General features: G+C 40.8%; 2 protein-coding genes across 2 annotated transcripts; both read left to right on the top strand. All coding sequences in view use genetic code 11, as the record gives it.

Annotated features, from left to right (window-relative positions):
• Positions 1–1,665: 1,665 nt before the first annotated feature.
• On the top strand, positions 1,666–12,552 carry EGR_02230 (Protein pellino; the record flags this gene model as incomplete). The annotated part of the gene is made up of 9 exons (XM_024491479.1): positions 1,666–1,806; positions 4,367–4,503; positions 4,824–4,956; positions 6,840–6,941; positions 7,339–7,620; positions 9,516–9,638; positions 9,898–10,130; positions 11,272–11,433; positions 12,297–12,552. The coding sequence occupies 9 exons, from the start codon at positions 1,666–1,668 to the stop codon at positions 12,550–12,552; spliced, it is 1,569 nt and encodes a 522-aa protein (XP_024353985.1).
• A 1,526-nt stretch (positions 12,553–14,078) lies between these two features.
• EGR_02229 (39S ribosomal protein L39) lies at positions 14,079–15,383 on the top strand (the record flags this gene model as incomplete). The annotated part of the gene is made up of 3 exons (XM_024491478.1): positions 14,079–14,457; positions 14,621–15,006; positions 15,123–15,383. 3 exons carry the CDS (start codon positions 14,079–14,081, stop codon positions 15,381–15,383), a joined length of 1,026 nt encoding a protein of 341 aa, XP_024353984.1.
• Between the last annotated feature and the right edge of the window lie 30 nt (positions 15,384–15,413).

Below are 15,413 nucleotides of genomic sequence, written 5' to 3'. Positions count from 1 at the left end.
CTCTATTTATCACGCTGCCACTTGCCGTAATATGTTTTATTCCTACTTTAGAAATTTTCACTGCATTAAGATATAATTTTCAACGTTCTTATTATTAAAGTATTCAAACCACATTGAATACTTCTACGTCATCCCAATTTTTCCATAACGCATATCTTATACAGTCTTACCTTGATGACCTGGAAACGCTTCACATAAAGTGCTGCGTAACTGCCTTGAATACGAAAGAAGACCAAATGCTAGGGCAGAGCGTGTACTGCCACTGGCATAGTCTGGGTGCTACGCCACGCAGTGGAAGTCCGTAAGTGGAGCCTTAAGTGCCCGTATAGCTAAAATCAAGAAATAAACAATCAAACAAAATATTACACACCCATTAAAATCACGAGTACATTGGATCACAATTACGATTTCGAGTTTAGCCTATTGTAAATCTTGTGCTAAATGTAGTGATTTGGTATTTTGCCTAACCGTGTGTTCAACTACGCATGTACTTCAATCTCCGCAGATTGTGTTTCTACTCTACTGCCTGGCCTTCAGACCATGGATGCTGCCTTCCAGCTCTTTTATACGCTAGCAATCTCTGTCCCTCCACAACACTTGCCTACTACGACAAGGAAGAATAGGAGAGCCGCACTAACTCTAAACCCAATGCAATTTTACTTAAATAGTGATGTCAAATTCTAGCAGTAGCTACCATTCAGTATTTTCACCGATGAGACACATAAACCATCTTGTGACCTGGTCAATCTTTTATGAAGTCATCCTCTCAAGAGGTCCACAACAGGTGTAGAGCATCAGGAGGAAATGAGGTAAAGTAGGTGAGGAAGCTCTTTAATTTTCTCGTAAGTAGACGTAAAAGTTCTGCAACTGCGAAGAACTTATAACTCAAATTTCACATAAACAGTTTTTTGACTGGCCGGAGTTGAAAGCTTCAGATGGCAGACAAAATTTCCTGGCAAATTTAGCACTTCAACAAGATCTTTTAGCAGTGGAAACAAATACACCATAGTACCTGTTAAGTTGGCGACGATGTTCCTGTCGTAGCATAAATTTATCTTTGCGAAAAAAAGAAATTATAACTTTTTTTGGGGAACCCCAATGTATGAAACCAGCTTTGATGGGAATGCTTCGCACTACACTTAACTGGGTCGTAAAGGGTGCCAAAATAAAACTCACCCACTGAAATAAACTAATCAAGAACTCATTAAATTGCGTCAAATTTTTTATTAGTTCCAAAGCCAAAATTTATAAAGTAAAGTTGCCAATGTGTCCAACTTGATTTATTAAAAGGTGATTTCATGCCATAGTTTCCAAATGATATGCTAACCCTACATAGGAACGGCTTTTACGACCCTCTGTGGCATGTTTTAGATGTTATCTGCTTGTTCTCAAAAACCTGTACATTTTTACTTTTTTTAGTAGGGTTAGTCTAACACACGGCATCGTATCGAAACCCGCTAGGTCTTTTCTGACGATGCCTAGACAATTAACAAATTATTTCGCTATTTGTTTTCATTCAGGTAAAACAGTTTGTCATCTCATTTCCCATGAACATACGAAGTGGTTAATTGTCGACTAGCATGGCAGTGTGATACTAGTTTCACTCGTTTTTGGGAAGTAATAAGACAATTCTAAGGTTCGAAAGCATTACATTCAGATTTTCCTATGTTGTGGTTCTCCTGTTGCGAGCCAACGGGTGTCTGCCGACCCTGCACGCTGAATGCTCGCATTTTGGCACTTTTGTCTGGCCTTGCAGCTGCAATGGCCATCAAAAGTGAACAGCATTTGATATCTCAACGTCTGCCAGTTGTTTCGTGGTTCCCACTTTTATGGGCTCAAAGTTCTGATTTCCTAATTGGCGTTTACAAAATTGGTATTTATTTTTTGCTGGTGTTAAAGCCCTCAATCGGTTTAAAGTCGTGCATTTGAGTGATTACGGAGCCAAATCATTCGATGTGTTTCATCCATATTTTTTGCATAGATTCCACATGTTTAAAGGACAAAGTTACAGGTTTGGTAATTTTAAAGTGGCTGGAAACAATTCTACCATCGGGCATTGATAAATGAATGGTAGCACCTAAAACCATATCTACTAGCCAACTTTCTTATGCTTTAAAGAGTTAATAGGCCCTACTTGTGATAATCATTTTAGCTTTTCCCCTTCTTCTCAATCACTGTGCTTCAGAATATGGTGATGTCACGCATATTCCAAGTATCAACTACTCTGCAAACCTCTTTGTAATGTGGGATCGTTCGTGGTATTAACGTCTAACATTTACGAACTCAAGTAAGTAAGAATTGCATAATCACCACATTTTGCCAAGTTTAGGTAGTGAGTGTTGAAATGAATTTGACTTGACTAAAATGCCTGCCGCGATGGGAGATTCCCCTTGATCTCAACATCCCTTTGTAACGTTTTAAGAGTTGCCCCTAGAAACACTTTTCCACCCCCATAAATCTATGATCTGGTACATAGAACTTTCTCGTCCTTATTGCCGTTTGTTGGCATGATTAACACTTAATCATTCCGATGTTCATCATGAGCCAAATGCTTGACACCACGTTTGTGTGCAGTCCTGACTATTATTTTTTTAAATGTTGGATTTCAACTGCAACATAATTGCACTATTGCCTTTATCGGTGTTATGATGACTGACAAATGAGTTTTATTATATTGGGATGTGTGTTACCCAGTTGCGAATCGAAATTAGGTGTGCGTAGTGAATGGTGCTGCGTTATTCACAAACTACTCTTAGCAAATTTTGTTGTCACACGTCGGTAGGTTGAGTGCTATATACTGCGTGAGCTCGGTTTCAAAAGGGTAAGCATTTCTTGTAGCTTCTCTTACGTTCGCCTCAAATAAAGTCAAAATTTGAATTTTATAATTTTCCAATCAGCTATGCGTCTTTCATTACCGCGAAAAATATGCTACAAACCAAGTTCCCCGGGCACATTTCAACTTCATTCACATTTAAGTCAAAATCATAGAATACTTTTTACAAGTAGTTAACACGCTGACATTCACAAATGGTGACGTTCAAGCAGTGTAAACTGGGGAAACAAAATGTTCGGGTATTTATTTGATGATATCACCTTTTTAGGGGGGACTATGAGCCAATCCTTGTAGACCGGTAAAGAAATACACTAAATTAAATTAACAAAATGACAACCACATTGGATTGTGCGAACATTCTGCCTTAGAAACGTTTGTACAATGCAACCTTACTTGGGACTAGCTACCTTAAAACCACCATGTCCTCCGGCGTGTCTCAATTGTGACCATTCGGATACCAGTGTATCCTTTCACTCCATTCGAAAGTTCCACATATTTCTAGAAAAAACCACAGCACAATAACTGGAGTGACTACAATCACGCCTAGGTCTCTTATGTCCAATTATTGCAAATAGCTAAACGCCTTCCTTCCATAAAAGAAGATTCTGAAATTTAACAATGTGTTTGTACACAATAATCCACTCATGTGAGGGGTAATCGAGCAGGAAGGGGCAAAGGAGTAACCACTATAGATGCATTTATAAGTCCATCTCGTTCCTGGGCGTGTTGTTAAATTTGGGGGAAATATACTCCCCCGCAGAATGCAGTGATGTTCATTAAACTAGATGGTGAGTTTCTAAATGGATTAAAGTAAGTCATCATTCGCATACTGCAAGATATTTATCCTAATTTCGATTTACAAATAAAATTTCAAATTACTCTCATTATACCACATTACATGGCTTGATGCTTCAAATTAATCGATTTTTAATTAGGGCTTTTTTATGAAATAAGAGGACAAGATAATTACAAATGGCTCTTGTCACAATCGTTTTAGTAAGTTGGATATTTCCTAATAGTTTAAGAAGAAGAGGAAAATACTTGTTTGGCAAGTTTGACGTTTGCACGGTGTTACACAAAGATTATTTCCACTTCTTCGATTGTTTGTTTAGCTCCTTAATTTGGTTTTGTGGGCACTCTAGTTCTGCAATTGTACGTCCGCTGAAAGTAATGACATTTGGGTCATTCCAATAACCCCTGACAAAATTCCATGTCTAAAATACGTTCTCTGCCCCAGTGTTCTTGTCTACCCTTAGCATTGAAAAGGATCTAAACCGTCGCGCCTTAATTTCGAAGGGTTTTTTGTTTGTCAAGTTATTTCTCGAATGTGCTTTCGTTTGGAATGTATTATTTGTCCATACAAACCTACTAAAGTGCGCACGCGCAAAAAATAGATTTTAATTAGTGTTAAAGTTGACGAGACTAATAAAGAATTCTGATATTATTTACCTAGATGTATCTTTTTGGTTTTACTCTGGATTTGATTGCTACATATGGTCATTATGATAATGATAATGTTGCGATGCTTTCAAGGTCGGCATCTGGTTATTTGAACTTGAGATGGCCCGTCAAAGGTCAGGGGTCGGGTGTTCGTCCAGCCTACAGGATTCGATTAATACCGATAAAGCTGCGTTGAAGGGTCCATCATATGGAAGACTTATTCTTCTTGGGTATGCCGCTTACTTCAATTGGGATGCTGGTTTGACCTTCCCTAAATTACTAATTGAAATTTACTCAGCTTCTGCGCTTTCCGTTATCTGCAATTTTTTCCGCTTTACCTACTCGTTTTGTGCCTCTACGCGTCATCAAAGAATTAAATAACCCCATAACTTTATCTCTGAGATCATAATATACTTTAAGTTTTGTCATAGGTGTTGCTATTCGGCCCATCGCATTCAAATTTTGTCATCAGACGGACAGGATCTTCCGATATCTGATAAAGCTTTCTTTTGTATTCACTATTTGTGATTTGTTTTCAATTTTACTTTAGGACAAATGGTGGAGCTACTAGGCCGGAAATTTCGAGGAATGGAGACACATGTCTAGACCTCTTTCAAAGGCCATGTTCTAACGGTGTTACTCCTGGGCCTGTATCTTTTGTTCCTGACTCGACAAAGTCTGAAGTAGCTTATCGTTTCTTACTTATTTAGTTTGCTTTAATAGCAATAAGTTCTTGTTATATGGTTGAGTACCTGCTGTCATTGAGCACTTAATACATGGTTAGATGATTGACTTACTGCGTTCCCATACGTACTTTTTTCCAACTTACGTCATGCACGGAAGTTGAATCCTTGTCTCTCGGATCATCTTAATCTTTGGAAAGTACTCACAAATCTGCATTTATCTTAATCCCTTTTAACACCATTGGGTGAGTCAGTTAATTTTAACGTTGAGACGTCGGACCTTCCTTTCATAAACTTTACTGGATGCTGCCTGCGTCAGCCTTGCGAAGAGTAACTCGGTATATTTAGGCTGAATGCTGGCATTAGCTCTTTAACGACGCTCACTTGTGCAATTTACAGGCAAGACTATGCTATTCTTGATCACCCTTTGTGATGGGTTGATTAAAAATCTAGTCACTTAACATGATCTACTATTGTTGTACATAGTAATTATAAGGCCAACTCAGGACTCTTGTTAATTTAAAAAGTGCATGCAGCTTTTTGCAAATCATGACTATTCTCCCTCTAAATCCTTGTTATGGCTTTTAAACCAGAAAACCTAGGGAGTTTTCTGTTTCTTTTCAGCGTTCAGAGTAAATATTGTTCAATAGCTAAAGGTGCCAGTTGGGGTACTGATGCATGAGTTCCTTTTTAGCTGGCAGTGGACTTCGGGAATACAGATCCTCTGTCATGATAGTATTTTTGTGATCCTATTAGGTAGGCCTCAGCCTTCCTTTTTCATCTCCTAAAATACGACAATTTTCGCAAATATTTACGATAATAAAACGCTTTTGATAAGCTACTTTTGTCTCTTCAACTTCCCCTCCTCCAACAATATGTGCATATGAAATCGGAAAAATAGAATGGAGTCGTTTTGTGCTTACCATGATTGTGTTCACTGTGATGTGTCAACGTCGCAAATTGCGCATTTTCTGGTCGTCAAGTTCTTCTCGTGACTTCCCGAGAATTTCCCAACAACGATGCCACAATTGTATGTTTCCTGGTTAATTCATACGTCAGCGGTGATTAATGAAATTCCGTTTAGAGTGGATTTATGTGCGCTACAACCTGTAAGACTGAGTAGACTGTGTAGTATCGTTTGTTTGCGTCTTTTAGGCGAGGTTATGTTTATAACTGAATAAAATATGCCGTGATCTTTTTTCACCTTGCGGGCCACTCATGTTGACCACTTTGTCCGTATTACTTACCAAGATCGATAATGCTTGATCCCTCGTACTACACTTTTTGGGACCAAAAATCCTTGTACTCGCTTGAGGTCAAATAATTACGATTTATCTAACACCGTTAGTCAATGTTCAGTTTAGAAAATGTCATTAATATTTTCTAGCAGGCATAATTTGGATTTTGCCATTTTCCTGATATCCATGCAATAATTCGACTTTTTAGTGTTACTCTTCGATTTGCGTAGACTGAAGATGACAAACGACTTTTTGTCATCACAAAATTAGTATACTTTTATCCACCACCATTTCATCACTTGTATGGCTCCACTGATGGTCCGTCAGGATCACATATTCCGCAGATTTTCTATGCCTTGATGGTTGTTTTCGTTGGTTAATGACCAAGACAATGCATATTCCAACGCTATACCATTTCTCCTGTACAGTAGTCAAATCTTTGGTTGATTTTCTTATTTTTTAATTAACTTTGAGTTTTAGTATTCAGTGTTTATTAAATTGTGAAAATTCTGATGGGACTTAAGTACACGTATATAAATCATGTTCCCCTGCTATTCATTGTTTTAGCTTCTTCAAAATGAACGAACAAAGTCATAACTCTTACAATGATGCTTGTTTACATGGGATTTCTTGCATTTCTTTTAGGTCTTTGTTAATCCTAACCGCCATGCTGTTTCGTACACCTTCAATCGAACCAACACGGTTGTAGTTGAATATGTCCCTAACCCAAACATTGACCTCTTTCAGGTGGGTCCTTTCATCTCCCAAGTAAGGGTTTAGCTTTTTGTATTTTACAAACCGTAATTTGATTTTAAATTAACTTACACCTTTTTAAAAATTCATGTGGTGTCGTTTCATTTTTGGGTATCTTGGGAAACCTAATAAAGGTTTATTATCCTGAAACTTCCATATGCTTGATTAGTCTTGCATTAGATTAGCGTATCCAAGACTAGTTTTTTTAAATTTGCTTCTTAATTTCTCGGGCTGCGATTGGGCAACTGTTCTATGCGGGAACCGAAAACATCCCGCGATTCTGTTGGTGATCGCATTGGTGATTTCGTATTCCCATCCATCTTAACCTGGCTGGATGAACCATTGGCACCTGTTCGTTGGTGGATTGTGGGAATTGTTTGTTACCTTACAGATCGGCCGATATAAATCTCCGGTTATCGATTTCCACATCGGAGACGCGGCCTTGCCGACGGAGACTACACCCGCCAACGAGAGTAACCCGTTTCTATGCCGGAGGCGTGGGAAATTTTTCCCCGGTATATTCGACAGGTCCTCTCCGTCACCCAAGAAACCGATGGGTGCCCTCTTTACTGTCTCCCGCTTCGCCTGTCGCATCGACATCGATCGAAGGCCGCCGCACACGGCCCGCATCTACGCAGCCGGCTTTGATATGCGCAATAATATTTTCCTCGGTGTAAGTCTAAACCATGCACTCCATCGCCTTATTATGATTTTTTTTTTCATATTCGTAACCAAGCTGCAACTTATCCCATCCCTTTAAAACCTCCTTCTCAAAGCCGGCAGTGCTGTGTAATGCTGAAAGTTGCTCACCTTACAAATCCCTGCTTCTGTGTGCATGTGTTGCGGGGTAATGGCTATAGATCTTGGTTGTGATTAAACAGTGTGTCCAATATTTTCGAGGTTCACTGGTCATTTTTAGACTTGCCTCACCGCCTCCTAAATTCATAGTGTTTAAAAGTGTTGGCAAGCATGCTGCTTCTCCCTTATTACTATAGCTTCCAATCAGCGGTACAACTTGTTATGAAGCTTCGTTCTGCCTTTTCGTTCTAGCAAATTTTTTTACACTAAATAGGAGCAGAAAGTGTTTGTTCTGAGGATTGTTTTCAAATTGTTAAATGGCAGATTATAGTGTGATTGATTATTTTTTGTTACTCAGGTAAACGCCTGCAAATGGAGACATAATGGTATTATGGATGGGTTTACTACCAATGGAGTCCGGATATTAAAACCAAGTCAATGGCTCAGAAGTGGTGAAACAGGTGATCAGCGCATCCTTTAATGTCCAATCCCAACCTGCAATTTATTTTTGATACAGTCTGTCACTTTGTAACGACCCCTACTGGGGGCGTAAAGTATTGCATTGAGAGAAAACGCTGCATTCATTTCATGCCTTTACCCATTTTTATTAATCCTTTGTTATTCTTATCCAGATAAGTGCTTTTTTCTGTTTATATGGATTTCTGAAATGGTGAAGCAGTTAGTATTTAGCGTGCTTTAGCTCCCTTTCAAATTGATTTCATTGGGAGTTTGTTTTCGTTAATTTCAACTCGCTGTTTCCTCTCTCCACGAGTTGTTACCTTTTACTAAAACGCCTTTTCGTTTATTTTAGATGGCGAACAATCGTAAGTCAAACACTTTATTCCCCCAAATGTTCTATTTTTTACTTAGTTTTAAACACACTTTTCCTCGTGAGAAGGGAACCTATTTCGATAAGCAAAAACCGCCTTAGCAGCTTCAATTTCAGGTAGTTGAAAGTTTGTTCCCTTAATGTTACGGTACTTTTACTGATTCGATAAAAAATGCAAATGACGAAGAATGATTAATTTTGTGGGATCCGCATGTTTTTAAGTGGATGTATACACTGCCATGGGCAATACCACTTGCATTCGTAACTTTTTTTGCCTCATTAGCTCCTTGTGCATGATTCTCTAAGGTATCAGCATTTTCACCACAAATAATTTTCTGCAGCTTGTCTTATTTAAGGAACTGTTTTTTAAAGTGCAAAGTAGAGCGCAAGTAAACACAAAGGCAGCGTAATCACTCCTTGTCATATTTGTTTATGAAACGGGTAAAACTTGCCTAGACGGCGGTTTTTGCCTAACAGTAAATCGGACCATCAACGAAATTAGTTTCCTATCGCTATATTCCTATTTGTTATATTAGCTCGGCTTTGAGAATCAGTAATGGGAGTTGATGGGAATAAGCAGCTACTACTTTGCCTCATACGGTGCACTCGTTTGCAGTTCGCTCTGGCGTGAAGTCAGTGTGCGTGGAAGTGTATACAAACTGCATTCCATCATGTTTGTACCTGGAGAAACTGATCGGGTACGCATCTCTTTTCTTCGTTAGTTGCAATTATACCTTCATTTATTATCCATTTTTCCCTACCGCATTTAACAATTATTGTTAGCCCAATCCAGAAGTGATCAACTTTTGGACTTCCCTTTTTTACCTGCAGTCGGAGTCCCTTCATTTTAGCCTTAATTCGTTAGGCGACTTGCTATCCTACAGTACTTTTTAGTGGACGAAATGTTCTAGTTTTCTTCCGCTGACGTGGTGTTTTTGCAGGTTATAGAAGAAGACAACGTGCTTGAGGACGGGACCCTCATTGATCTTTTCGGCGCTATCCTCATTTGGCGGTCGGCAGAGGGTCTAAAAAACGGTCTAACCCTCACCGACATCGGTGAAATGGTGTGTGCATACATTTGTGATTCGCGTTTCTTGAGGCGAAGGTATTGCTATGGTAAAAGTCCTTTGCGTAATTGCAATGTGTTAGTCAGCGTCAAAACTCATCTAAAACTCTTTAGTGGTTTTGCTAATAGCAGATTTATTCTATGCAATGAAACCGAACCATTAATCAACATTGATGTGTAAGCAAGCTCTGGAGCTACTCTGAACCACTTAAGCTGTTTCGAACTCTTCTTGAGCAAGCTCCTTTGTTTTGCTTTAGGTGAATATTCTCAATCAGCTTCACATCCAATGTCCTGTTTACTTGAAAACTCTCCATTTCGAGGGATTTGGTGCACCCCGAATTCCTTCCGAATACTTTTGTTCAGCAGCATCAGGTCAGGATTTCTCTAGCTCCTCTATAGGTGCCACCTTTGGTGGTGGGGGCCAGCCCCACGTATACCTGAACTGCGGCCATGTGCACGGCTATCACGACTGGCAGCCCAGCAACCAGCAGTAAGCCCACACTTCCTTTTTATGTTAATCTGGATAGCATTTATACCAACTACCTGCCTGCAGTACATTCGGCAACTAAATAGCAGCATCAAATTCATGAGTCTAGAGCACAACCTCAAATCTGGGAAGAGTTGTTCAATTGCAGATATCCGGTCAATTGTTGCCATACCCACGCGTCCACAAAAAGAAACTCCAGTTTTTATCGTCCTACCGTCAGGGAGGGCATTTGTTTCGTTGAACTCTTTTGACTAGGTGGGTCTTAGAGCTTACCACTGTCCCTCTGGTATTGGAAAGAGATGAGTGCGTTGTTTTCCACTTTTACGCTTCTAGTTGTGTTTGCTGTGGGCACTGCTAACCGGAGCGACTAAAAGTACTTTCAGCTGCGTCGTCGACTGCTTTCCCTTACTGCTGCTGCTCAAGCTGAGTGAATGTGCTTAGTGTCATCCGCAGTATGGGTGCTCAATGTTAAGAGCAATAGGGTTTGCATATCAAGCTCTTTTACCATAGCGGAACAACTCATTGTTCTTAGTAAATCCAAATTTTCCTTCACTCATTAAATTTGATCTAACATCACTAGTCGCTTCGTCAATATTTCTGCTATCCATAACTTCACGTTGGTATCTGATTTTGGCACTCTAAGACAATGTTTTGGCCACAGTGGGGCCAGCTTGACTACCCTGTCGTCTCAGATGTTTCTTTGGCATGGACCAAGTTCTTTTCACTTAAATCGCTGACACTCCGTTCCCCACTCAAACCGGATTCGTACTATCCGAAGGTCTTCAAATGTTGATCAAGCGTGTGATATGGAAGAGCGAGTTGATTGTGGCGACCAATTTTATTTGGATGATGAGTATTTCCATCTCAATCGTATTAAACTGTCACTTAACCCCACTGGTGTGTAGTCTTTTTTCGGCCTAATTATATTTGTTTTAATATCAGTACTGACTGCCACAACGTCTTTTCGCTTTTACTATTCGCCTCATTGTTTAATTGAATGATTATTGTACGGGGAATGTATTCCCAAGTTTAAGCAGGTCAACATTTTTCGTGGTCTGGTGCTGAACAGATGCTGCAAAAACATTTTGAGTCTACGGTTGTATTTCACTTGAAGTAAATGCGTGGACACTTTTTTGTATTGTAGATTCTCATCTGAACAGGATAAACGGACGTGTCCCCTGTGCCGACAGACGTCGCGATTTGTTCGTATCTCCGTTGGCGAGGAGGTCGGCTTTTTCGTGGATCGGGGCGCCCCTTCGCATTGCTTCAATCCCTGTGGCCACATCGCCTCTGAGGCAACTGTCAGGTGGGCTCTAGTAACTTCACGAAAACGAGACTGTGCTGCCAAAACTAATCAACGGGATGGGAGATTGCTTTCGTGAATTGTGGCCTTTTGAAGGTCATCTTTTACGACTTTCTCGTCAAAAAAGCATCAATTTGTGCCACTAAATTCGATTACACTTTGATTTACAGTCTAACGCTGTGTTTGTGCAGGCAATTGCACTGACAGGGTAGCCGGTACTGATGTTGGCTATCTATCCGAGTAAATCAGGTTGTCTAACAAGAATTGTTTCATGCCAGCGGTACAAGGCGCTCAAACAGCATTCGCTCTTCGGCCCCTAAGCCAATCAGCAAGTGGTTCCATCGCTCAACTGCACGACAATTATTGTGGGAGATGGTTAACCATGGCTTTGTTTTGTCTAATATTGCTACACTTCCTGTCTTTCCTCGATTTTAAGTGTTGCTGACTCTTCTTATTGAACTGTTACTTTAGTCAAATGCGCAAATAATTTTTTCGTCCCATGTAAATTCCTCTTCTTTTGGAAACAAGTGCATTTTAGCCTCTCAAGTTCGCTGTCGTAACCGATTTATTGCTACCACTAGGATTTCAGAGCCATTGAGTCACAGCCTCTGCTTCAATATTTGTTTGGCAAGATCTTAGCACCACGGAAATGCTAAATGATGACCTGTGTCAAATTTTGGATTTGCAAGTAACGCGTCGCATAAATCGAGTAGGGTAATCCACCTGTTGACAGCTATTTTTTCGTTTGTTTTGTTTTCAACACCCGCTGCTTTAGTGCTAATTTCTCCGGTTAAAATCTTGATCCACGTTCTCATCCTGGGGTTGTTGAGCTGTTGTATCGCCATTTTGGGTCGTATTTTTTGTAGGTTTTGGTCAAAGTTGAAGCTACCAGCTACCAGTCAAACACCAATGTTATCGAAATGTCCCTTCTGCGCTCACGTGATTGAGGGACCGCCTGTGCGACTGATCTTCCAACACCGCGCGGACGAGAGCACCCTGAAAGAAGCCTTTGAGGCTTTTAACTGCACTCCTTTCGACTCGCCCCATCGCGCCAACCCCTTCGTCTTCGCTCCTGTGACTACCCCCACCGCCTCTGCCGACGTCGACTCAGTTATCGATTGATGGCAAGCTGTTTACCCTGTCGTCCAGCCCTGGCCCCATCTCACACACCACGGCGTCTTTCTTGGCCTCCTTTTCCTCCCTTTATCCACCACTATGCCACTTTTGACCTCCTGTTGTTATTTCTGTTGATGGTGTCGTGTTTATGCTGGCACGCTTCCCCTCCTCTTCAAAGTGTACGTACAATGATTTATCACAACTGCAGCATAATACACGTTACTTAGTGTTCTCTCACTAATAATTCGGGAAGTATGCTTTGCTCTTACGGTGAATTTTGATGTGGCAGCTATGTTGTAAATTTTGCTTGTGTTGTCATTAGTTTCGTGGGTGTGATTTATGGGGCGCTTTAGGAGTAGGAGGTTCAAGTTTTACCTTCTGCAGTGGGTCAGAAGGTTGGGCGGTCTTTATTGCCTGCATGTGCGCCTTTCTAGTGATTGCAACTTTTTATGCCGCAAAGTGGATTGTAGCTGACAGGCACCGTACTTAGCGATGAGTGTTAACGTGGGTGTACATAAGTTCAGCACTCCAAGTCTTCTCTGAATTCATGATAATACGGTCAAGCGTGGAAGAAGTATGCTGCCTCCAGCCTTCCCTGAAGTCGTGAGTTAGTAGTGTGGGCTAAGAGACTACTGGCATGGCACGAAGGTCATGGCGCCTAGCGAAACTACAATATACGGATAAGCAAGTGCCTACACCGTCAAACACAGAGTTAAAAGACTATCAAAGCAGCACAGCAAACCTATCTTTTGCGTAGAGAGGGGGTGAGTAAATTTGCATAGTCTAGGTGGCACATTTTTGAGCGAAACTGCAACTTCAGGGTTGGTGTGGTTAAGTACTGAATTACTGCACAAGATTGTTGACAAAAAGGACATAATATCCAGGCAGAATTTATATATTCGGCGCACAGTAGGACTCGGGGCTACTGGCATGACCCAGGGACCAGGCCGCCTTATGGGGGCACTATGGCGGGGCCCCTAAGTAGCCCTTAACCAAAACTGGGAGTTACACAAAGAACGACGGATTGAAAAGTCCTTGAATTTCTAGTATCATAAGTTTAGGAGATATTTTGCCTATATTGAAAAAACACCACCATTGTGAAGCTGCACTACATAAAATTGCCGATACGAGAGTGATTGCAGAAGTAGGATTACAAAAATGGATGCTTATGTAAATAATTTATTAGATCTTGGTACACCTCTAATCGATGAAATTGGGTTGTATATTAGAAGGCGAACAGCAATGTATTTGGCACCTAAATAAACACCAAAGAAATGTTTGCAAAAAAGTCATGTTTTACCGTAGGAAGTAAATGCTTCTGAGAAATTTCTTTGACACTGAACAAATATACTGATTTTGATTTTTTCCAAGAGTTGCAATGAACAGGCATGCAGGCAGCACCTAAAAAATAAATTAAAACATTGCTTGATTCTTATTGCTTTAAAGTATAAAAATCAACTTAAATGACTAGTGACATTATTTAATCTTCGCCATATTTTAACTGCTCATTTCACATGCGCGCTAAATAAACCATGGACCCCCTGTTAAAGCGGCGCGGCTTTGCTACTCTTCTTGTAGAAGCATCTAAGGTGGCCAATAAACTCACAAATATTGAATTTGCACCCGACATTATTAGCAGATCTTGCAGGTGGAAGGAAGCTAAATATGCCGCTACAAGCTTATGCGTTTCACCTCGTGCTGATCGTATCAAAGTATTATACAATGGTCTGCCAAGACCAAAAATGGAACTGAGCATGGCAAAGGGGATATCAACGCCCTTTGATTGCGCAAAGCACCTGTCCCAGTTGCTTTGTGATAGAAGTGTAATAGCTCTCGTAAATGGTTCTCCCTATGATATGCATCGGCCCATTAATGATGACGTGACGCTTGATTTTATACATTTTAAGGCAAGTGCGTATTTTGGGTCCTTGCTCCCTATTTTTATACAACTAGCTTTTGTGCTTTCTGTACTCTTCATAACTCATATTTCCATTATGGGTTACTATAATCTTGGTATCATAATGTTAAAATCACACTGTTATTTTATTACAGGATATTCATAATGACCCAACAGAGGCAAATCGTGCTTTTTGGCGCTCATGTCAGGTGGTAATGGCTGCTGCTGTCGAGTCAGCATTTAAGGACAAGTTTCGCATGCGGTTGCTCTCCTTTCACGAGACCTCCCTCCAATCGGGCAGTTTTGTCGCCGACTTCCGAATGGAGTTGAACTCAAAGAGTGCTTTGGAAGGTATAGTTAACTGGAGTCCAACAGAATGCGAGTTGCGCGCCTTGTCTCAGGTCGGTCAAATCATTGCGTCCAACGCGAAACCCTTCGAGGTCCTAGATACTAGTCCAGAGGAGACTCGAAACATCCTGCAAGACGCCTACAGGCTAGCATGTTTACGTAAAGAGGCTGGTTCAACATCCTCTACTCTATATCGCGTTGGAAATTACGTTCAGGTAGTTTCATTTTTTGACATTTCCAAAATGTCTGAACTATTCGGTGTCCTATAGGACAAGGTGTAGAGGTTTAAAATCATCATACATTGTCCTTTTACCCTAATTATCCCTTTTAGGTTCACACGAAGACGCCCATGATCGCTAACTCCTCCCTGGTTGGACGATTTTCGATAGTATCACTGCGGCTCCTAGGCCGTCTTGCAGCAGAGTACGTAAAGCCGAACGACTCTCCCTACCAACTCGTCTACCGAGCTCAGGGAGTTGCCATGCCGACAGCTTTTCTGGCCCACTTCACTACCTTCGACGTTCTTATCCGACGAGCCAAGCAGCCAAACAGCACAGTTGCTGATGCGTCCAACTACGTGGAGCCTCTGTGATTCAATTTTACTCGGTGTCTACTAGGCTAT

This window comes from Echinococcus granulosus (assembly GCF_000524195.1).
Source record: "Echinococcus granulosus chromosome Unknown EG_S00010, whole genome shotgun sequence".
Lineage (NCBI taxonomy): Eukaryota > Metazoa > Platyhelminthes > Cestoda > Cyclophyllidea > Taeniidae > Echinococcus > Echinococcus granulosus.
Note: the sequence above shows the minus strand (reverse complement) of the source record. Positions and strands in the feature narration are given on the sequence as shown.